Below are 22,500 nucleotides of genomic sequence, written 5' to 3' on the forward strand. Positions count from 1 at the left end.
TCACTCTGTTGATAGTATCTTTTGATGCACAAACATTTGTTTTATTGTTTAAGGTATTACAACTAGTAGTACATATGTCTCTATGCACATTTTTAATTTTGATAAATGTCTAATTAATCTATTTTGATGTTGTAATTTTCTGTGGTTTTGTTAAATTCATGAAGATTTTGACTTGATGTTCTCTTCTAGGGGTTTTGTAGTTTTAGCTCCTAATTTAGGCCTTTGATCTTAATTTTTAAAAAAATGTATTTTATTGTTTTTGGGTTTTTTTTGCAGAGAAGGGAAGGATAGAGAATTAGAAACATCATCAATGAAAGAGAAATAGCCGAAACCGGTTTGGCTCAGCGGTAGAGCCTCGGTCTGCGGACTAAAAGGTCCCAGGTTCGATTCCGGTCAGGGGCATGTACATTGGTTGCGGGCATATCCCCGGTAGGGGGTGTGCAAGAGGCAGCTGGTCGATGTTTCTAGCTCTCTATCTCTCTCCCTTCCGCTCTGTAAAAAATCAATAAAATATATTTTTTTAAAAACGAGAGAGAAACATCCATCAGCTGCCTCCTGCAAGCCCCCTACTGAGGATGTGCCCGCAACCAAGGTACATGCCTTGATGGGAATCGAACCTGGGACCCTTCAGTCCCCAGGCTGATGCTCTATCCACTGACCCAAACTGGTCAGGGCTGATCTTAAGTTTTTAAAAATATTTTTTTTAATTGATTTTTAGAGAGGAAGGGAGAGGGAGAGAGAGATAGAAGCATCAATGATAAGAATCATTGATCGGCTACTGGGGATCGAGCCCACCACCCGGGCATGTGCCCTTGACTGGAATCACACCTGGGACCCTTCAGTCTGCAGGCCGACGCTCTATCCACTGAGCCACACCAGTGTCATTTTAGAAGTTGGGGTGAGGAGGGTACATCCTCTGGCTGCCTCACCTTGTCCCGGGCTTGAGCAGTTCTGCAGAGACAGGCACCACAGCCCAGAGAGGGGCAGCCTCCAGCCTCAGGTCACACAGCCCGGGCTCCACCGAGCCTGAGTGAGTTCCCACCCTCCGAGCTCAGATGTTCGTGAGGTTCCACCACCCCAGCCCCAGGGCTGACCCCTGGCTGCCTCCTCCACCCGATTTCTCAGGGAGTAAAAAAAAAACGCCAGGAAGCATCCATCACAGGCTGTCCAACTGGGGGCAGGGTCAGCGGGGAGGCGACCTCGAGGCCTCCGTGGGGACCAGGATACGGCGGGGCTGGGGGTGAGCGGCCGGAACCTTTCCCACCCTGAGATTTTCCTGCGTCAACCCAGGAGGGCGTCCTGGATGCCGCCGGCCCTGCCCCCAACCTCCTTCCTCTCCTGACACCGCTTCCCGGCTGAGGATGGATGGGGAGGGCGGGCCAAGGTGGACGGCCAGGCCCAGGAGAGCGGAGGCTCTTAGACGGACAAGGTGAGGGGCCAGGCCCAGGGCGGCCCAGGGCTGGCCGTGCAGCCGGGGGACCCGGGACAAACGGGGCGGCCTGTGGGCTCCTGGCCCCGCTGGCCGCGGCCTCCGTGCTGCCCACCAGCTGGCCCCTCGCCCGGCCTTGGGCGTGTGAGAAGCCCTTGGCCCCGGGCCCTGCCCTCCAGCCCTTCCTCCCCCACACACTGGGGACTCGGCCCTTCCTTGTGTTAAATAGAAACCTCTTTATTCTAAGTATCGTACGTTTCTTAATAGGTTGGATGGGGGCCAGACCTTGAGGTGAGGGGAAGGGGGGGCTGGGGTATTTCTGGAGCGCCTTCCAGAGGGAGCTGGCCTCGGGCAGGTCCTCGCTCCCTCCGACTACGGTGACCAGACGTCCCGATTTTTAACCATTTGTCCCACGGCGTCTTAAAAAAAAGTCCCGATTTTTGGAAAGAAACGCTGCGGGACGCGGGACAAATGGTTGGAAATCGGGGCTGTCCCGCCCAAAGCGGGACGTCTGGTCACCTCACCGCTGACCCCTGTTTCTCTTCTGTACATCCAGGGGCCGGAGGTCCCAGGCCAGGGTCCGGGGGCGGTGTGTCAGCAGCAAAGACGGGGCACTGATGGGGGGGGGGGGGGCGTGGGAGAGTCTCAGCGCTGGGCCCGGGCCCGGGTCCGGGACGGAGGCGGGGGCCGCAGCCGGGGCAGACAGGCCAGCCGGGGCCTGGGCAGCCCCAGGAAGGGGAAGCGGCCCAGGAGGGGGAGGCCGAGGCAGAAGGGCGGGCGGGGCACGGGGATGTCGGCGAAGAAGGCGCGGTCGCGGGGCGGGGCCAGGGCCTCCCCCTCGCTCAGCTCCAGGTCGCGGGCCACGGCCAGGATCTCCTGGCGGGCGGCGGCGCTGCGCAGGCCGCGGATGTCCAGGAGGGCGGCCACGTGCTTCCGCCTGCGGGGGAGGAGGGGGCGGTGAGGGGTGGGGTTCCGGGCGCCGCAGGGACACCCAGCCGCCTATGGACCCCCCGCCCCACGCCCACCAACGCGTTCACCCCAAAACCTGCCTTAGCTCTGGAGTCCCTTTCCGCCTCCGGACCCCGCCCTCTCACCAGCCCCAGCCCCTCCCAGCACAGATCCCTCTGGCTCCGACCCCCGCCTCTCCCCACTGTGCCACGCGCTCCAGAACTTCACTGCAGCCATTTCCAAATCCTCCCATTTCCCATGGACCCACAGCCATCCCGGCCAAACTGTCTCAGCTGGGATCAAAATAACCTCTGGTCTTCAGCCCCAATCTACCCCCGGCAGCTCCCAAATGTAAGGCGACCGGACGTGCCGATTTTTAACAATTTGTCCCACGCCCCTCTGCGCTTTAAAAAAAAGTCCCGATTTTTGCCAAAAACCTGGACTTTTTTTAAAATGCCGCGGGACGCGGGACAAATTGTTTTTACTCTTTTTTTTTAATTAAATATATTTTATTGACTTTTTACAGAGAGGGATAGAGAGTTAGAAACATCGATGAGAGAGAATCATCGATCAGCTGCCTCCTGCACACCACACACTGGGGATGTGCCCGCAACCCAGGTACATGCCCTTGACCGAAATCGAACCCGGGACCTTTCAGTCTGAAGGCCGACGCTCTATGCACTGAGCCAAACCGGTTTCGGCGGGACGCGGGACAAAGTGTTAAAAATCGGGATGTCTGGTCGCCTTACCCAAATGTCCATTCTGGTGCCTCTTGTCCGTTCGGCTCTGGCACCCACAGCAACACTGGACTTCTCTTCCCGCTCAAACCACCCCCCACCACCGCTCCGATGGAGCCCAGGAGCGCCCACCGCCTTCCCGAGCCACCGCACCCCTGCCCGAGGCCGGCCTGGGAGTTTCTCACCACCGCAGCTCCCAGCCCTCCTCCAAATCCCGCCTCAACATCGCTCAGCTTGGATCCCATTCCAGAAACCTCACTCCCAAATTCTGCCTTAGAACCCTCGTTCCCTTCACCCTCCCTCCCCAGTCCATTCCCAAACTCCAGCTCCACCCAAACTCCACTCTGGGATGACATCTCACTATGGGGGCCTTTATTTCACCTGGAGGCAGGATACTCCAAACCACCTCTGCTCTCCCACCCTCGCCCCTGCATACACTCAGGGCACCCTTCCCCTCCCCCCACACCCGCCTCAGCTCCAGATCATGACCCAAAACCCAGCCCCAGAACCACCGCCGCCGTTCAACTCAGGATACTGAGCCCACATTCACTTCCAGAACCTTCATTTCAGGCAGCTCTGGGGCCTTCAGTCCCGCTCAGCCCACACCTCCCCGCACCCCTGGTTTCGAATCCCCGCAGCTCCAAAACACTCATCCAAAATGTGGCTGAAGCCTTAGCCGGTTTGGCTCAGTGGATAGAGCGTCAGCCTGCGGACTGAAGGGTCCTGGAAAGACACGCTGAGGGATGCGGGACAGATTGGTCAAGGGCACATGCTGGGCTGTGGGCTCAATCCCCAGTAGGGGGTCTCACAGGAGGCATCCATTCAGTGATTCTCTCTCATCACTGATGTTTCTCTCTCTCTCTTTCTCTTCCTTCCTCTCTGAAATCAATAAAAATATATGGCTAAAGAACCTCCCACTCGGGTGGACTCCAACACACAGCCCCCAAACTCAGCTCTGGAACCGCCGCTCCCAGTCCAGCTGAGACCTCAAGCTGAGCATCAGGTTCAAGTTCAGACACTCCAGCCCCATGCGGCTCCTGAGCTCTGAGCCTTCCCAAGAACACTTGCTCCACAGCCAGAGCAGTCCACCCTGAACCCGTTCGGAGTCCTCGGCCCGGGCCCAGCCCTCGCCCTGGAACCACCCACAGTGCTGAGCTCACTCCCTGGCGGTGTGGGCTTCCGTCTGTGGGTACAGACTGTCTGTCAGCCCCGTCCGAATTCGCAGGTGGCAGTGCAGGGCGGTGGCCTGGGGGGCCAGCTCTGGAGATAGCCCGGGTTCAAGCCACTTGCTACTTAGCCTCTGCCCACCTCGGGGTGTGCCCGCTGCTTGGGGCAGCGCTGCCCTTTACCTAGGGAGGTTATGTAAGACGCTTTCCTCGGTGGGACAGAAGGACTCCACAAACAAGGCCTGGCATTGTTACTGCCGCCCCCACTGATGGCGATGATGATGGTGGTGATGATGATGATGATGATGAGATGGTGATGAAAAGAGCGCTATGATCCCCAAGGAGCAGAGGAGGAAACCGAGGGTCAGGGAGGACCACGGAGGCCGGAAGCAGCCCGCCAGGATCTGACAGCTCTGGCCGGCGGCGGTGCGTGTGTGCCCGGTGCCCGCGCTGTCCCCGCGGCCCCGGCTCCCGCTGGGCCGCCCTTCCTGCCGCGGCGGCCGCGCCCCCTGCCCGCCGCCCCCCTGCCCGGCTTCCTGCGGCCTGTTTGTCTCGGGCCTGGCGGCGGAGGCGGCGGCGAAAGAGGGAAACAGTATTAATAAAGCCCCGGCCCCGCAGGAAACGGCCGTCAGACACGCTCGCCGCCTCCCTCCCCGGCCCGGGGGCAGGAAACGCGGGGACGGCCTCCGGGGACCTGGGCGGGCGCGCTCACCTGATGTCCGGGTAGTCCCGCACCAGCACCCCCACCTCCACCTGGATGCTGGGCGTGTCCTCCAGCTGCAGCACCTCCGCCAGGTGCGGCACCACAGCGTCCAGCCACGAGGCCTGCGACTCCTGCGGGACGGGGGGCGAGCTCAGGGTCCCCCCACCGCCAGCCCCAAACCCACCCAAAGGCCCCGCCCCCAAAACCCACCCTTCCAGGCCCCGCCCTTCCCCGCCGCCCCGCACCCAGTCCCCGCACCCACCGCCCCTCCCGGCCTCGTGTCCTCCTCGGTAAAGCCCGCAGAGGATGGGCTGTTTTATCGGGAACCTTTGGGGATTGGAAGAAAAACCCACCCTAGAGGCGATTCCAGCTTTGCATGAAATGTGGGGCACCCCTCACATCTAGACCAAGTTTGCACACTTGGGGCGGGGGGGAGAGGACTGGATAACGTGCACAGGGGATCGCTATGTATTCGCAATAAAATTTTCAACAACAGCAAAGTTTTTCGTCCCACGGGCTCCCGACTAAACTCCTGTGAAAGCGGTTGATGAGTCCCTCGGGTCTGCTGACACCGGGCACACGAACAAGCGCCGGGATTTAAAACCCCTGGACTGGCGACGCTGAGACCCTGAGGCCGGTGCATGCGGCTTCTTCCTCTGCTCGGCTCGGAATAGCAGCGAGCGTGTGCGGAGGATCCACCCTGTGCAGGGAGGGGCCCCCTAAACCCTTCAGGGGACACGGCTGCTCCCTAAACCCTGCAGGGGACACGGCCGCTCTGGGGGACCAGGACCCCGCGGGCGCGCACAGGCGGGTCCCGCCAGGAAGCCGGTTTTACCCCAGGGCAGGGGCGGAGCGGCCCCGGTGGCGGGGCTGGGGGCTGGGAGAAGGCCTTCTGCGAAGCCCGCGCCCCGGGGTGGGTGGGCGCCCCGGAGCCGCACTCACCAGCCGCCGGAACAGCCGCTGCAGCTGCGCCGCGTCCTCGCGGAGCCTCCCGGCCACGCGGCTGCGGGTGCGGGAGCCGCAGCGCAGGCGCCCGCGGAACAGCGGCCGCACGTACTCCACCAGCGCGCGCCGGTGCAGCTCGGCCACCAGCTCCTGGGGACCGGAGACGGAGGGGGTGAGCCGCCTGGGACCGCTCTCCCGCTCCCCGCACCCCGCACCCGGCGGGAAGCCCTGCGCTGACCCTCCCCGCCCCCAGCCCCCGAGGGGGACTATCTGTCTGGTGATACCCTCCTCCGCCCCTACCAGCTCCTAGACACCCCTACCGCCCCCAAAGGGTGCCCACCCCGCCTTCGCCCCACTCCCCGGAGCTCCCAGAGGCCCCAACCCAGCCTATGCCCGCCCTGCACCGCACACCGCGGGCACGCCTCCCCCCCCCCAGCCCCAGAGCGCCACCTAGCGCACCCCGAGAGAGCCGCTCCCTGCCTGAGGGTGCCTCCCCCAGGAGAGCGCTCTCGCTCCCCCCACCCCACGCTACCCCAACCCACCCCACCCCACCCCGCCCCGCCCCCCCAGCGCACCTGGTAAGGCTCGTCCTGCATCCTGCGCAGGGCCAGGGCCTGCGCGCCCAGCGTGGCCACGATGCCGTCCAGGGCCTCCGTGCTGCTCAGCCACTTCCTGCGCATCAGCTTGCAGAAGTATGGCTGTAGGGGCAGAGCGGACAGTGGGTCATTCTCCCCTCCTGTCACCCCCTTTCTTCGCCGAGTGTTCCGACACATGTTCCCAAAGGCTGCCCGGCGCTGGGGCCGCAGCCCTGCCTTCCTGGGGGTCAGAGTCCAGGGAGGGGCCCGGACCCTGGCCCCAGACGGCGATGACCCGGAGTGTGCAGGGCTGAGACCCGGAGCCCAGGCAGGGGTTTAGGAAGCTCAGGGGTCAGCGCAGAATCAAGGAGGGCTCCTTGGAGGAGGAGAGATCCGCGCCGAGGCCCTGATGATGGTCACTGTCAGCCAGATGGCGGAGGGAAGTGTGAAGAAGGTTCAGATTTCAGACGGCTTGCCAGAAAGCAGATCGGGTGGGACTGGCAAGGCCAGCCCTGGCTGGTTTGGCTCAGTGGATAGAGCCTCGGCCTCCGGACTGGACTGGAGGGTCCCGGGTTCGATTCCAGTCAAGGGCAGTTGCCCAGATTGCAGGCTTGATCCCCAGAAGGGGGCGTGCAGGAGGCAGCTGATCAATGATTCTCATCATTGAAGTTTCTATCTCTCTCTCCTTCTCCTGTCCTCTCTAAAATTAATTAAAAAAATATATACTTGAAATAAAAAATTTAAAAAACCGCAGCTATAATAATTAATTCTCAGGCAGGGCCCAATGCAAATGAAAACGGGAAGCCCTTATTCAAGACTCATTAAGAACTTGGAGACAGAGGAGAGAATGAACCACACTCAGACGCTCCTAAGCAGTGGGGCCTTGTGTGACCTCTCAGCTCACAGGCCGTACCTGGTGGTAGACAGTGGGTCTGGGGGCGGGGCAGAGCACACAGGGCCCCTAGGCTGTGAGAGAAACCCCAGCTTTCTCCTGGGGGCACTGGGGAGCCATAGCAGGTTCTGAGCAGAAGGGGGAGAGGGCCGGGTTTGTGTTTTACGGAGATTGATAGGCGGGAGCAAGACTGAGGCAGAAGCCTGGGGGGAGGCTGAAAGGAGGAAGGGGGCCAAAACCTGTTAGGCTCAGTGGATAGAGCGTCGGCCTGTGAACTGAAAGGTCCCAGGTTCGATTCTGGTCAAGGGCATGTACCTTGGTTGCGGGCACATCCCCAGTGGGGGTTGTGCAAGAGGCAGCTGATCAATGATTCTCTTTCATCGATGTTTCTAACTCTCTATCCCTCTCTCTTCCTCTCTGTAAAAAATCAATAAAATATATATTTTTTAAAATGAAAGGAGGAAGGGGGGTAAGGGGAAGAACGTTAAGGTGGTATTAGCACACCAGGCAGTGAATGACCACGGGGGGGCGGGGGGGAAGCTTCCGGGTGGGACCCAGAAGATGGGGGGCTGAAGCAGGTCCCTGTCCCATTCGGCCCTGCACCCCGTTTCTGCTCTCTCATCCCGACAGCAGCCCAGCTCCCTGCACCTCCAGAAACGGGGCCTGTGGCTTTGGTCGGAGAGCTGGTGTGAACGGCACAGGTCACTGTGGCTCTAAGGTCTGTACGTTTATGGAAATAACAATGGCCACCCCCCCGGGCCGGACCCAAGCTCAGCGCTGGTGGCCACGGTCCCCTCGCTTCCTCTCGGCCCCTGGGAGGCCTGGAACCCCTCTCCCTCGGTCTACACAGCGGCCCTGAGGGGACCCGCCATTTAGCCAAGGCCCCCCACCTGCCAGCGAGCAGCAGGGCCTGGGACAAAGACCGTATCCTGTTCCTGGCGTCCCCACACGCACTTCCACTCACATACGTGTTCATGTATGTGAACACTCAGCAAGCCCCCTGAGCCTTCCTGTGGCCAGCCCTGGTGGATCGGGGGAGGGGGGACCCAGAGCAGGAGGCAAACAAGCCCTGACCGTCATAAGCAGGTCGGAGGGCCCGAAAGCCGTGTGGCATCGGACGACGAGAAGTTATTGTTCTCTGTGTCGGTACACAGGGCTCTGTGGCTGTTTGTTTAGAGGACGCCTTATCTTCTGGGGATGCAGCTGAGGGGCTGATGGATGGTGACAGATGTCAAGGGTCTGCTGGGAAAGGAGCCGTGGCCGGAGAAGGCGGGGAGAGAGGAGATAAACAAGACTGGCCCCGGGCTGACTTGCAGGAGCTGCTGACGGGTCCCCAGAAGGTCATTCTGTCCTCCTGCCTCGCTTGGTGCGTGTTTGAAATTTTCCGTAATAAGAAGCTATTTTAGAAACATTCCAACAAGGCCTTGCTCTTGAGAAGCTAGCATTCCAGAGGGAAGAGACAGATAAACAAAAACAAAAACAAAACCGAAAGATACAGCGGGGAAGTGGCCCGAGGTGCTTTGGTGATCAAGAGAGCAAGAAGGGAGGAAGGGAGCCCTGGCCGATGTGGCTCAGTGGATAGAGTGTCGGCCTGCAGACTGAAGGGTCCCGGGTTCAATTCCGGTTACAGGCTTCTCCCCGGCCTGGACCCTGGTTGGGGCACGTGCTGGCAGCAACCAATCTCTGAGTTTCTCTCACATTGATATTTCTGTCTTTCCCTCTCTCCTCTACTCTCTCTAAAATCAATGGGAAAATATCCTCAGGTGAGGGTTAAAAAAATAATAATAATAAATAAATAAATAAATAAAATTAAAAAAAAAACAAAGTGAGGAAGGGAGCCTATTTTATATATTTTTATTGGTTGATTGATTTGAGAGAGATAGGAAGAGAGAGACAGAGGTACATATATTTGTTGTTCCACTTATTTATACACTGATTGGTTGATTCTTTTTTTCTTTTTTTTTTTCTTTTTTTTAATTTTCCACAGAGAGAAAGGGAGAGGGATAGAGAGCTAGAAACGTCGATGAGAGAGGAACATTGACCAGCTGCCTCCTGCACACCACCTCCTGGGGATGTGCCCACAACCAATGTACATGCCCTTGACTGGAATCGAACCTGGGACCTTTCAGTCCGCAGACTGACGCTCTATCCACTGAGCCAAACCGGTTTCGGCTGATGGGTTGATTCTTGTATGTGCCCTGACCAGTCATTGAACTCTAAACCTGGGCAAACCTGTGCCCACCAGCTGGGCTGCCCACTGAACTACCCAGCCAGGGTGGGAGCCTGTTTTAAATGGGACAGTAAGGGAGGTCTCACTGAGAAGGTGACATCTGAGTCAAGACTTCAAAAGAGGTGAGGGAGGGATTTCTGTGGCCACTGGAGGGAAGGTACAGGCCTGTCTGTCCAGGAGCAGCAGGGGGTGGGGCGGCTAGAGGGGGGTCAGGGGGACCAGGGCAGTGATCAGGGAGGGGAGGGAGGGGCCGTGCAGGGCTTAGGGGCCACAGCAAGGACTTCGGCTTTGGTCCTGAGTGAGCTGGGAGCTACGGGGCTTCTGAACAGAGAAGGACATGGTCTGAGGTACGACACGGATAGAACATGCTTTGCAGTCATGCGCCTCAATCAGACACCTCTCAGTCTCATTCCTACCGGCCTCCCCGCGTACCCTCCCCCGCCTCTGAACCAGCCCCCTCCGCACAGGGGCCCAGACAAGGCGGGCGGGCTCTGGGGTCTAGGGCAGGCTGGGCGGGGGTGTGGGGGACCTCAGGGGGACTCCACCCAGTCCCCAAGGCCCCTCCTGCTGGTCTGTGGTTTGCTAATCCTCACCTGAGGATATTTTCCTGTTGGTTTTTAGAGAGAATGGAAGGGCGGGGGGGAGAGACAGAGAGAGAGAGAAACATCGATGTGAGAGAGACACATCGATTGGTTACCTCTCTCACATGCGGGACCAGGGCCAGGGATGGAGCCTGCAACCCAGGCACCAGCCCTCGACCAGAATGGAACCTGGGCCCTTCATTCCGCACGCCAACGCTCCGTCCACTGAGCCACACCGGCCGGGGCTCTCTGTCCTCCTCTGAAACGCATCCTCCCACCGCTTCCTTCCTGTGTCCCCGCTGCCCCCCAAATGGCCCAGGCATGGCCATCACCCCGCCTCTCCCCGCCTGCTTCCCAGACACCGAGTCATGGGCTGAGAGGAACCGGGATGAGGGGGAGGGGTGCCCCCCTGTCCGGCAGGCCCCTCCCTCCCCCCAGCCCTCGGCCTCGCTCACCTGCAGCTCCTGGAACAGGAGGTCGGCCAGCACGCGGTGGCAGAGCCGGGTCACGCGGTCCAGAGCGCTGGCGGCCGCCTCCCGGGCAGGCTCACTCTCCGGGGGCCCCGCCCGCGCCAGGCGCTCCGCCAGCGCCCTGTGGGGATCGGTGAGGCCAAAGGTCAGGAGCCCCGACATTCAGCCCAGCGGCCGGGACCTGCCTCCCTCCTTAAATGGGCCTTACTCTGTGGGACCCAGGGATGGAAGGCGAGGTGCTGGGGAGGGCCTGGGCCATCGGGGAGGCTGGGGAATTGGGGGGCTGTGGATGAATGGGGGCCCAGGGGGCGCTGTGGGAGGAAAGGACTCTCTCTGGGTCTGTTCCTCTCCGTGAGAGTGTGGGGGAAGGGGGTGTCTACATTCCCAAAGCTTGTGATGCTAGACATCTATGATTCTCAAATTCCACCCTTCTCCCTTTTTTATTTTATTTTATTGAGTTCAGAGAGGAAGGGAGAGGGAGGGAGATAGAAACATCGATGAATCATTGATTGGCTGCGTCTTGCATGCCCCCTACTGGGGATCAAGCCCACAACCCGGGCATGTGCCCTTGACTGGAATCGAACCAGAGACCCTTCCGTCCGCAGGCCGAGGCTCTGTCTACTGAGCCAAACTGGCTAGGGCCCACTGTCTGATGTGGTGGCGGTCTGTGACCCTCCAAAGCCACGAGAAGGCCTGCGGGCAGTTGGGCACTTTCTGCCCGGATCCCAGTGAATCCTGGAGTCCCTGTGCTCACAGGAGTTGGCAGATGTGCCAGCTGTTTCTCTGCAAAGGAGTGGAGCCAGCCCTGGCTGGGTTGCTCAATGGTTGGAGCATCGTCCGTACACCAAAGGTGGTGGGTTTGATTCCTAGTCAGGGCACACACCCAGGTTTTGGGTTCGATGCCACCCCCCCCCCCCCGAATTAGGGTGCATGAGGGAAGCAACTCATGTTTCTCTCTCTCCCTTCCTCTCTCTGGAATGAAAAAAAAAAAAGTGGGGCTAACTATCCCCCCAGTGGGACGGATGGAATAAAGACTGGTACCCCAAGAAGTGGGGTACAGTTCAGATAGGAACAAGGAAAGTGAGAACTCTTTGTGAGCGAACAGAAAAGATCTCCAAGCTGTTAAAGGGGCAGGGTGTGTTTTATAAACCACCACTTACATTTTCTTAAAGGAAAAGGAATAATAGGTATGCCTATACTTAAATATATGTGCATGCATATGTAGGCGATGTGCACACGTGCATATCTATGATGTGTATACAGCATATATGCACATGCACATTAATTTGTACCTATTTTCTGGTAAATACACGAACTATCTCTGCAAAGATGTGGGGACACTAGCAATATTCCAGTGGGGGCAGGGGGAGAACGTGGGGGGCATAAGGATGTCCCTGTGTGAGGTTAAATACAAAGGGAAGTGAGAGAAAAAGGGAAATATAAACCTGGGATGCTTAGAGCGGGTTCTGGAATTCCGGCATCCGGGGATCTGAGGACGCCTAATCCGGTTCCTTCCAGGAGCCCCAGGTTTCATGTTCCTGGGGCCCCCACACCTGCCTCTCCGAGATCCGGGTCCCAGGGACGCCCTCTCCCCCGCACCCTGTGGGTGGCTCACCTCAGGGGGGGCCCGCAGTTGACCAGGCCGATGGTCCTGCTGATATAGGTGTCGGGTGGCAGCTCCCGGGCTCCGGGGCTCTCATGGAACCGCTCCACGCGCTGCTGGAAGCTGGGGGGGGGGGGGGGGGCAGATGACAGATGACAGATGGCACACTGCTGGATTAGGGTCCCCTGCGGGCACTGAGCCCAGCAAAGCCTGAGATCCCCACTGAGGCACCCCTGCCCACCTGCCTTGTTCTTCCCTTTCATCTCTCCCCTCCCTCTGTTGCACCCCCAACCTGCGCCCTGCGCCCGGCCCCCCATACCTCTGCAGGAACTCTGCCAGCCCCCCCAGGCAGCAGTGGGCCATCCGCTCCCCGAACTCCTGGCTGATGCGGGGCGCTCGCTCTGTGTGCTCCTCCAGCAGCTGCAGGGGGGAGGGGGAGGGGGTGAGGAGGGTGAGGAGGGCGAGGGCCCTCTCTCCCACCAGGCACCGTCCGGCTGGCTCCCTTTCCCTTCCCCGCCCCTACCTCACACACGTCCTGGGCCAGGGTGCTGGGCAGGTCCACGGGACTCCCCCAGTGCTCCTCGTCCTCCTGCAGTGCTCGGAGCAGGGCTGCCCGCGTCTGGGCCTGCGTGGGGGGGGGGGGGGCAGGGGCAGGGGTGCTGGGAGCCTCTCCCTCGCTCTCTCCCACCATGATCCCCCCAATGACCCCCCAAGCAGGTCTGGATCCCACCAGGGAGCTCCTCAAAGCTACGTGGGGAGAAGGCTGGACAGGAAAACCCCAGCCCTCCCCATTGCGCAGCCCACAACGGGGAGCTTGCTACTAAGAGCTGCTTTTTGTTGTTGTTTTAAAATGTATTGATATTTTACAGAGAGGAAGGGAGAGGGATAGAGAGTTAGGAACATCAGTGAGAGAGAAACATCGACCAGCTGCCTCCTGCACAGCCCCTACTGGGGATGTGCCCGCAACCAATGTAATGCCCTTGACCGGAATCGAACCTGGGGCCCTTCTGTCCACAGGCCGATACTCTATCCACTGAGCCAAACTGGTTAGGGCAAGAGCTGGTTTGCAGCTTCCTCTGTCTACCTACTATCCAGAGCCGCGGTCGCCAACCGGGGGTCAGCGGGGCCCGAAAGGTTGTGACCGCTGACCCAGAGGGTCTAAGGGTCAACTCTCACTATGTCATGGCCCGAAGGCTCAGCTCTCAGGTTTGACAACAAACAAGTAACAAAGTCATTCAAGATGGTCAGATTCTGGAATTCAAAGATTCCCAGGCTCTGGGGTTCTACGGCAGACACATCTCTGATTCTCTGGTTCAGTGCTGACCTTCACCTCAGGGGCTCTGACAATCTAGACACGTTCATGCCGAAACCGCTTTGGCTCAGTGGATAGAGCGTCGGCCTGAGGACTGAAGGGTCCCAGGTTCGATTCTGGTCACGGGCATGTACGTTGGTTGCGGGCACATCCCCAGTGGGGGGTGTGCAAGAGGCAGCTGGTCGATGTTTCTCTCGCATCGATGTTTCTAACTCTCTATCCCTCTCTCTTCCTCTCTGTAAAAAAATCAATAAAAAATATATATTTTTTAAAAATAGATACGTTCACACCTCAGGCTCTCTCCTCTCAAGGTGCAAAGATTGTGATTCTGGTGGCTGAGGCAGGACCGATGTTCAGGCCGGAAACCCCCGAGGCCGCCTGCGCGGTGGGTGGGGTCCGGCCCAGCCCCGTATGAACCAGGTTCGCTCTCCGTCCTGCCGCCTCCTCCTGTGAGTCTTTGGCTCCGTGAGGGGAGGCTCCGTGTCTGACTTCCTCCCGCTCTGAGATGTGTCTGAATGCACTGAACCTCCACTGAGTGTCCCTATCTAAGGTGACCAGACATCCCGATTTTTAACAATAAATCGGGACTTTTTAAAAACACCGAGGGGCCGGGACCGGTTTGGCTCAGTGGATAGATCGTCGGCCTAGGGACTGAAAGGTCCCAGGTTCGATTCCGGTCAAGGGCATGTACACTGGTTGCGGGCACATCCCCGGTGGGGGGTGTGCAGGGGGCGGCTGGTCGATGTTTCTCTCTCATCGACGTACCTAGCTCTCTATCCCTCTCCCTTCCTCTCTGTGGAAAATCGATAAAATATATATATTTTAAAAATAAATAAATAAAAAATAAAAATAAAAACGCCGAGGGACGCGGGACAGATTGTTAAAAATCGGGACTGTCCCGCCCAAAGCGGGACGTCTGGTCACCTTTCCCTATGCCCAGCGGGGTGCCTGGACGAGAACACTGACCCTGAGACAGACGTGGTCCTATGAGTGTGCACTTCCGTGCCTTTTGGACAGAACTCACAGTCCGCAAAGGGAGAAGGGAGACGGAAATATCAAAAGGGGGAGAGGAGAGGCCCCAGGCCCCTGGGACACCCCTCCCGGCAGAACGCCCCCTCCCTCCTGAAACCCCCCCCCTCCCCCGTACCTTCACATCCGTCACACACTCGTCCTCCAAGCCCCGGACCGTGCCGGGCGACAGCAGGGGCCCCAGCTCCCCGTTCTCCAGGGCGACCATGTCCACCAGCCCCAAGACTTCTCTGGGGAGGGGGAGTAAGAGACGGGGGGTGGGGGTCAAGGAGGGGGGGGCAGAGCAGCTAGCCCTGTCCCCTCCCATCCCTTCACACCCAGTGCGTGACCCCGGCCCTCCCTTCCTCTCTGGGGACCGGCGTTGCTCATCCCTCAGAGGAAGTCCCTGCGACGTGGCTGCCCTGGGCCCGGCTCTCTGAGTCAGCTCCCTGATGGACGGTGTCCGGGCAGACAGAGGGGTCACGCCCAAGTGTGACCACCTGGCACGCAAGGTCTCAGGATGGTCCCTTCACCAGACGGGAGCTCCTTCAGCCCCCCTCCTGGTCCTCCATGGCCTCTCCAGTCCGGCCCTCACTCCAGGCCTGTGCCATCCCACCCCTCTGCCCACTGCCCCCCCCACCCCCACCCCCCACCCACCCCACCCACCAGGCTTTTGCTCAAGGATCTTCTCAGCCAGAAGCACCATCTCCCTCAGGGTCACTATCCCAGGGAGCTGTCAGACCGCTCCTGCCTCATCTCTCATGATGGCGTGAGAGTGTCATTGACACACATCCCCAAAGGGGGCCGGGGCCAAGCCAGCGGTTCCTGCCTTCCCGTTCTTCCAGGGAGGGCACCCCAACTTTGTCTGAGGAAGCACCCAGCCCTTCCCACCAGCCTGTGGTTCGGCTGTGGCCAGCATGGGGAGGTGACCCCGTCATGGCTAACGCCGTATTCCATTGCCCCCGCCACCAGAAGGGCTGTGCTTTAGATGCAAAGGATAGGTATAGATTCTAGGATTGGGAGGGCCAAGGGTGCCGAGTTCTAGATGCTAAAGTTACAGAACTCGCCGAGACTGGTTTGGCTCAGTGGATGGAGCGTCGGCCTGCGGACTCAGGGGTCCTGGGTTCGATTCCGGTCAAGGGCATGTGCCTTGGTTGCAGGCACATCCCCAGTGGGGGGGGGGGGGGGGTTCAGGAGGCAGCTGGTAGATGTTTCTCTCTCATAGATGTTTCTAGCTCTCTATTCCCTCTCTCTTCCTCTCTGTAAAAAATCAATGAAATATATATAAAAAATAAATAAATAAAGTTACAGAACTCAGGGGGCCACCAGTGCCACCTCCTCAGACGGAGGGATCCACGGGGTGGTCATTCTTGGGTCAAAGAGGGGGCAAGGCTTCCGGTGCCCGGCTCCCAGGCTCACTGGTCCTAAGACTGCAGCTTCGAAGCCTCATCAATCCCCAAGTCCGAAGGTTGGAAGAGTCAGCAGGGCTCAAGCCCCAGGAGCCAAGAGGGTTCTCGAATTCAAAGGGTCCATAGAGCAAAGACTTGGTTCTGGGGCGGGAGGGGCCCGCGTGCTGAGGTTCTAGAGTGGGGAGGATCGGTGTTCTAACGGTCCCGCCCCAGAAGAGCAGACGCGCTGGGTGGGATTCTAGGCTGCGAATGTCACCAGTTACGGAGGCTGAACGCGCCCAGGGTGTTGGGCTGCAGAATGGATGGTGAGACCGGAGTTAAGTCTGATCCGTTGGGAGACGGTGCTTCTGGCTGAGAAGATCCTTGAGCAAAAGGTGGATGGGGGAGGTGGGGGGGGATCGCACAGGCCTGGAGTGAGGGCTGGACTGGAGAGGCTGTTCCAGGGTTCTCGGGCGGGGGCGGGGCAGGAGGTGGGCGGTCCTACAACCCCTAGGAGGCCTGTGCCTGTCCCCGGAGGCCTGAGCCCGGTCCCCAGGGGGCGCCTCCTCGGCCCCAGCTCACCTGGGGTACACCTGGTGGTGCCAGTGCAGCAGCGCGTAGCGGTCGGCGAGCGGCAGCCTGCGGCGGGCGGCGGCGCCCAGCCACTCGGCCAGCGCGCGGTGGTAGCCGCGCAGGTAGACCCCGAAGGCGCCCAGGCCGGCGGGGTAGGCGGGCGCCAGGCGGCCCCGCACCACGCCCATGTCCTCCAGCAGCCGCGCCCGCAGCGCCTCCAGCTGCGCCGCCAGCCCGCCCGGCGCCCCCGGGGCCGCCGCCTCCAGGCGCTCCCGCGCCGCGCGGGCCACCGCCTCCGCCCAGCCGGCGCGCAGCCTGCGGGCCGCCCCGGGCCCCCGGCGCCCGTCCGCCGCCTCCTCCTGCAGCAGCACCTGGCCCAGCTGCGCCACGGCGCCCGCCCCGGCGCCCGCGCCCGGCCCGGGGCCCGCCAGCGTCTCGCGCACCAGCGCCCACAGCTCGCGCTGCAGCGCCTCGTACAGCAGCGCCACGTCCCGCGCCCGGCGGCCGCCGCCCGCGCCCTCCGCCTGGGGCGGCCCCGGCGCGCCCCCCGACGACGCCAGCTCCTCGGCCTCCAGCTCCAGGATGTGCTCGTCGGCCCGCGCGAGCTCGCGCTGCTGGATCAGGCTCAGGATCTCCAGCACTGTGGGCGCAAAGCGGGGTCGGCGGTCGGAAACCGGGGGAGCGGGGCAGGGTCGCGGGGGCGGGGGGGCGGGCGAAGGGGAGGAGGGCAGGGTGTGGAGATGAGAGTGGAGTCTGGGGCGGTCCAGGGGAAGGGGCAAGAGACATGGGGTCAGAAGAGGGGTTTGCGGGGGGGGGGGGGGGGCCTGGATGAAAAGAAGAGGAAATTGAGGGCTGGTGGGGAGGATGGAAGAGGCGGGACAGAAGTGGAGGAGGGGGTCCAGGGAGGAAGGAGGCAGAGGAGACTGGAGAGAGAAGGAAGCCAAGAGAGGGGAAGGCCCTAGCCGGTGGCTCAGTGGATAGAGCGTTGGCCTGGGGACTGAAGGGTCCCAGGTTCCATTCCCGTCGAGGCACGTGCCCGGGTTGCAGGCTTGATCCCCAGGAGGGGGCGTGCAGGAGGCGGCCCATCAATGATTCTCTCTCATCATTGATGTTTCTACCCCTCCCTCTCCCTCTCTGAAATGAATAAAAATATTAAAGAGAGAGAGAGAGAGAGAGAGAGGGAGGAGAAGTGAAAAGGGAAGAGGGGGAGTGTAGGGGGGATGGAGGAGAGGGGATGGAGGAGGGGGCAGGGAGAGGGCCAGGACGGGGAGGAGACGGGTTAGGGAAGGGAAGAGGGTTTGGCGATGGAAGCCGGTGTCTGGATACGGGAAGTAGGTAAAAGGACTAGATAGAGGATGTCAGCTCAGTAAGAGGATTGGAGGGGGAGTCAGAGGAAGTGGGGGAAAAAGGGGCTGAGGAAGAGGGAGAGGGTCAGAGCTTGAGGTAAGGGGTCAAAGCCAGGGAGCGGGCAGATCTGGGGAGCTGAGGGGCTAGGGTAGAAAAGGGGCAGAGAAAGGGGCTGGAGGACAGCAGGGCTGAGGGGAAGGGACGCGGATGGAGACAGCCCGGGGGCCAGCGGCAGGTGGAGGCTTGGGTAGGGGGAGAGGGTATCCAGGCCAGAGGTGGGACTTTTGGGGGTGGGACAGCTGTGGGGTGATCTGGCACCTGAGAAGTCCGGTCCCCCCCAGGGAGGGGAGCACGGGGCTGGGAGGCCTTGGAATGAGGCAGAGGGAGGGTCCCAGTGGCCCAGGGTTACCCCTGACACCTCCACCCCCCTCCACTTCCTCCCTGGCAGAGAAACTATTTCCTGTCCAGCGCTATTTCTGCCCATCCGTTTCCAGAAGGCGGGGGCTCCAGGCACCCCCTCTCACCTCCCTGCAGTGCCCTCCCAGTCCCCAGGGAGAGGGGCTGAAATAGCCTCTGGCCAGGATGTGGAGGGCATCAGAGGACTCGCACGGCCCTCCGGGGGTGTCCGCACGGCTGCCCATGGGGGGGGAGGGGGCGGGCTGGGAGTTGGGATGGGGGGAAGGGGATGTAGAGACAGGGTTGGGGTGGGGTTGAGTGAAGGTGGGGATTGGGGCAGGGTTGGGGGTTCCGATGGCCGTGAAGATGGGAGCTGGGAGGAGGGTGTGTAGGGTTAGCCTGGGGTTGGGTTGAAATCTGTGGGGGGGGATGGGAAAGGGATTGATGATGACCTCTGGGGATTGGGAGAGGAATGGGGTTGGGGGTGTGGGGGGAGTGATTTAAGTGAGAGCTGAGGACACAGGAAGAAGGTAGAGCGGGTGCGAGTCTGAAGAGATTGAGAATGTGGAGGTTGGGGGGTTAGGGTTTGGACCCAGGATAGGGGTGGAGACGGGGTTAAAAACCAAGGAGGAGGCCGAGTTTGGGGTGGAGGTTGGAACTGGGGGCTGAGGGGCCTGGGACCGAGTGAGGAAGTTGGGGAGGGGAATGGGGTTGAAGGGGGGTGAGGAGATGGACCTGGGGTTGGGGTTCGGAGTAGATGGAGAGGGGAACGGGTTGAGGTTGTATTGGGGATGGGATTAGCAGAGAGAAATGGGTCCAGGGATGGTGCCGGGCGGAGTGATGAGGTGAGTAATGGCAGTTGGAGAAAGGGATAGGGTGGGGGTAAGCATGAGACATGCCTCAAGGTGGAGATTGCTGCTGGGGTTGGACTCAACGTGGGCTAGAAACCAAAGAGGCGTCCAGGAAGACTCTGGGGCTTGGGGTAGGATTGGGTTGGGGATACAGATGGCGGTGTTATGGGTTGAATTGTCTCCCCCCCAAAAACCAAACAAGCACACACACAAAACAACAACAACCACAACAACAACAGCCATGTGAAGGCCTACCCCCAGGACCTCAGAATGGAGCCTTATTAGGAAATAGGCTCTCTGCAGAGGCAATCAAGTCAAAATGAGGCCATAAGGGGGGTCCTGATCCAATCTGATGGGTGTTCCTACAACAAGGGGAGGCTTGGGCCCCAAGAGAGGCGTGCTCGGAAGGGAGGTAGTGGGAGAGGAGGCAGGGGGGGATGGGGGCTGGAGGGATGCAGCCAGGACCCAAGAGACACCAAGGAATGTCGGCAAAGCGCCAGACGCCGGAGGAGGCCAGGGAGGAGCCTCCAGGGAGGACTCCGGTCTCGAAGGGCATGGCCCTGCCGGCACCTTGGCCTTGGGCTCCTAACCTGCGGGCTGTGAGAGAATACTAGCACATCTCTACCGCTGTCAGGCCCAAAGGCTGAGGGACTTCATGACTAACCACCCCAACCCTCCCCCCACCTGTGTGAGCTCCCGGGTCTGCGGACCTTGGCAGGGACCTGAGTTTAGAAATGAAGCCGGGACGCGGGTGGAGGTGGGGGTGAAGTTGAGTTCAGAGTGGGAGGGGAGAGGGGAAGGGCTTGAGGATGGAGGAGGAGGTTGAGGTGGGGGTGGGGGCTGGGGCTGGGGCTGGGCACAGGGTGGAGTTTGAAGGTGAGGGAGGGGCACGAGGTCAAGGTCAAGTGTGACACTTTGAAAGGAGACGGGACTGAGGTTGCCGTTGAGGGCACAGCAGGAAGAGAGGGTTGGGTTGGGGGTCGGGAGGGGTTGGAGGAGGTGGGACGAGAGCGGGTGATTCATTTGCTGCCGGACCTGGGATGCAGGTGAAGGTGGCAGGCGGAGGGAGGGACAGCCGGGATGGGGTGGCGATGGGTGGGATGTGGAGCTCGGTGAGGGATCGGGGACGGGCTGGCCTGGCCCATGGAGGCGGGCAGGGCCGGGTGGAAATGGGTGGGGACTCACCTGACAGCGGCCCCTTCAGCTTTGGGGGCTCCCGGGCCTTGGGCGGGGGCTCGGGCGCCGCCTCGCCCGCGGGCACCACCCTCTCGGCCAGGGAGGCGCGCCGGGGCTTGGGCCCGCGGCCCAGCCTCAGGAAGGTCAGCCTCCGCGCCGCCTCCCCGGCCTCCTCGTCCCCCTGGCCGCGGGCCCCCTGCAGCCGGGCCAGGAGCCCGAAGTCCGCCGAGCTCCTGCGGATGCCGGGCGGCAGCACGCGGCCCAGGAAGGAGCGCGGCTGCCCGCCGCCGCCGCCGCCGCCGCCCGCCCGCCGGCCCGGGGTCCAGGCCAGGCGGAAGGGGGCCAGGCCCACCAGCTTCTCCAGGGTGGCGCGGCGGCCACAGGAGGCCCCGTTGGGCAGGGTCCCCAGCCGCCCGGGCTCCTCCTCTTCCAGCCCCGGGACGTCCTCAAAGGGGTTCCGCGCGGACCTCCCGGGCAGGGTGCCCGCGCGGGGCACCTTGGCATCGGCCACCCCGAGGCTCTTCAGGATGGGCATGTCGCCAGGCGGGGACCTGGGGGAATAAGGGGCCGTTAAGGTGTGGGTGACAGCCCTGGCCGGTGTGGCTCAGTGGCTAGAGCGTCAGCCTCAGGACTGAAGGGTCCCAGGGTTGGATTCCAGTCGAGGGCACATGCCTGGGTTGCAGGTTCAATCCCCAGTGGGGGGGTGCAGGAGGCAGCCGATCAATGCTACACTCTCATCACTGATGTTTCTCTCTCTCTCTCTCTCTCTCTCTCCCCCTCTCTTCCTCTCTGAAATCAATAAAAAATGACAATATGGCCGAAACCGGTTTGGCTCAGTGGATAGAGCATCTGCTTGCGGACTGAAGGGTCCCGGGTTCAATTCCGGTCAAGGGCATGTACCTTGGTTGCAGGCACATCCCCAGTGGGGGGGGGGGGGAGGGTGCAGGAGGCAGCTGATCGATGATTCTCCTAATCAATGTCTTTAACTCTCTATCCCTCTCTCTTCCTCTCTGTAAAAAATAAATAAAAATAAATAAAAATATATTTTAAAAAAATGACAATGTGTCGATGACAGTGGTGGTGTCCATGATGGTCCTTCCGAGTCCCCAGCGCTTCGGGGCGAGTCCCCAGGCACCAGGCTGAGCACCCATGATGCCTTGCGCCCTCCCCGTCCCATGATGCCTTGCGCCCTCCCCGTCCCATGATGCCCTGCGCCCTCCCCGTCCCATGAGGTGAGCGCTGGGCTGGCTCTGCAGGCGAGGACACAGGCTCAGGAGGGCGAAGGCCCTGGCCTGACGTCCCACAGTGACTCGGGCCTGTCTGACCCGGGGCCGGCTCCCCCAGCCCCAGAGCCCTGGCTCGCAGGCCCTCCCCGCCTTCCTGGGCCCTGCGTGTCTGTCACCCAGGCTCACCCTCACGCTCTGTGAAGGGCAGGATCAGAGAGGAGAAGGCCACCGCTCAAGGTGGCCCAGCAGCAAAGGGCAGACTGCTTGGGACCCAGCTCCCCCCACCCCCCATCCTGGTTATCCGGGTCACACGCCTGCACTCCTGTCTCCTCTCCCCTGTCCAGTCCGTACCCTGTCCCTCTGCCCCGTTCACTCCTTCAGCAACACTTCCCGGGAGACAGCCCCAGGAGGCCGGCCCACAGAGGCAGAGGTGGGTTTTTATTTTTATTTTAAAAAATATTTTATTGATTCCCTACAGAGAGGAAGAGAGAGGGACAGAGTCAGAAACATCAATGAGAGAGAATCATCGATCAGCTGCCTCTCGCACACCCCTTACTGGGGATGTGTCCGTAAGCAAGGTACATGCCCTTGACTGGGATCGAACCTGGGACCTTTCAGTCCGCAGGCCGACGCTCTATCCACTGAGCCAAACCGGTTTTGGCAAGGCAGAGATTTTTAAAATATATATATATATTTCTTTATTGATTTCAGAGAGGAAGGGAGAAGGAGATAGAAACATCAATGATGAGAAGGGCATGTACTTTGGTTGCAGGCATATCCCCAGTAGGGGGTGTGCAAGAGGCAGCTGATCGATGACTCTCTCTCATCGATGTTTCTAACTCTCCATCTCTCTCCCTTACTCTCTGTACAAAAATCATTAAAATATATTTTTAAAAAATAAAATAAAAATAAATAAAATAAAAATAAAAATTAGGCTTAAAAAA

At 60.4% G+C, this 22,500-nt stretch overlaps 1 protein-coding gene across 3 annotated transcripts in view; it reads right to left on the minus strand.

Moving 5' to 3' along the window:
- Positions 1 to 1,645: 1,645 nt before the first annotated feature.
- EXOC3L2 (exocyst complex component 3 like 2) overlaps positions 1,646 to 22,500 on the minus strand; it is a 25,540-nt gene continuing 4,685 nt past the window's right edge. For 2 of the 3 annotated variants that reach the window (XM_084860706.1, XM_084860705.1), the window contains exons 2-12: positions 20,340 to 20,881; positions 16,570 to 17,200; positions 14,739 to 14,850; positions 12,803 to 12,904; positions 12,599 to 12,699; positions 12,292 to 12,402; positions 10,662 to 10,797; positions 6,504 to 6,626; positions 5,926 to 6,078; positions 4,993 to 5,114; positions 1,646 to 2,366 (exon numbers count right to left, since the gene is read on the minus strand). In XM_084860706.1, the coding sequence (XP_084716832.1) occupies positions 2,075 to 2,366; positions 4,993 to 5,114; positions 5,926 to 6,078; positions 6,504 to 6,626; positions 10,662 to 10,797; positions 12,292 to 12,402; positions 12,599 to 12,699; positions 12,803 to 12,904; positions 14,739 to 14,850; positions 16,570 to 17,200; positions 20,340 to 20,865 (2,409 nt within the window). In that variant the 5' untranslated portion in view covers positions 20,866 to 20,881 and the 3' untranslated portion in view covers positions 1,646 to 2,074. Of the gene's footprint in view, positions 2,367 to 4,463; positions 4,609 to 4,992; positions 5,115 to 5,925; positions 6,079 to 6,503; positions 6,627 to 10,661; positions 10,798 to 12,291; positions 12,403 to 12,598; positions 12,700 to 12,802; positions 12,905 to 14,738; positions 14,851 to 16,569; positions 17,201 to 20,339; positions 20,882 to 22,500 lie in introns of all 3 variants that reach the window. The other variant, XM_084860707.1, reaches the window with a different exon arrangement.

The sequence above is a fragment of the Pipistrellus hanaki genome (assembly GCF_964339955.1).
Source record: "Pipistrellus hanaki genome assembly, chromosome: 15".
NCBI lineage: Eukaryota > Metazoa > Chordata > Mammalia > Chiroptera > Vespertilionidae > Pipistrellus > Pipistrellus hanaki.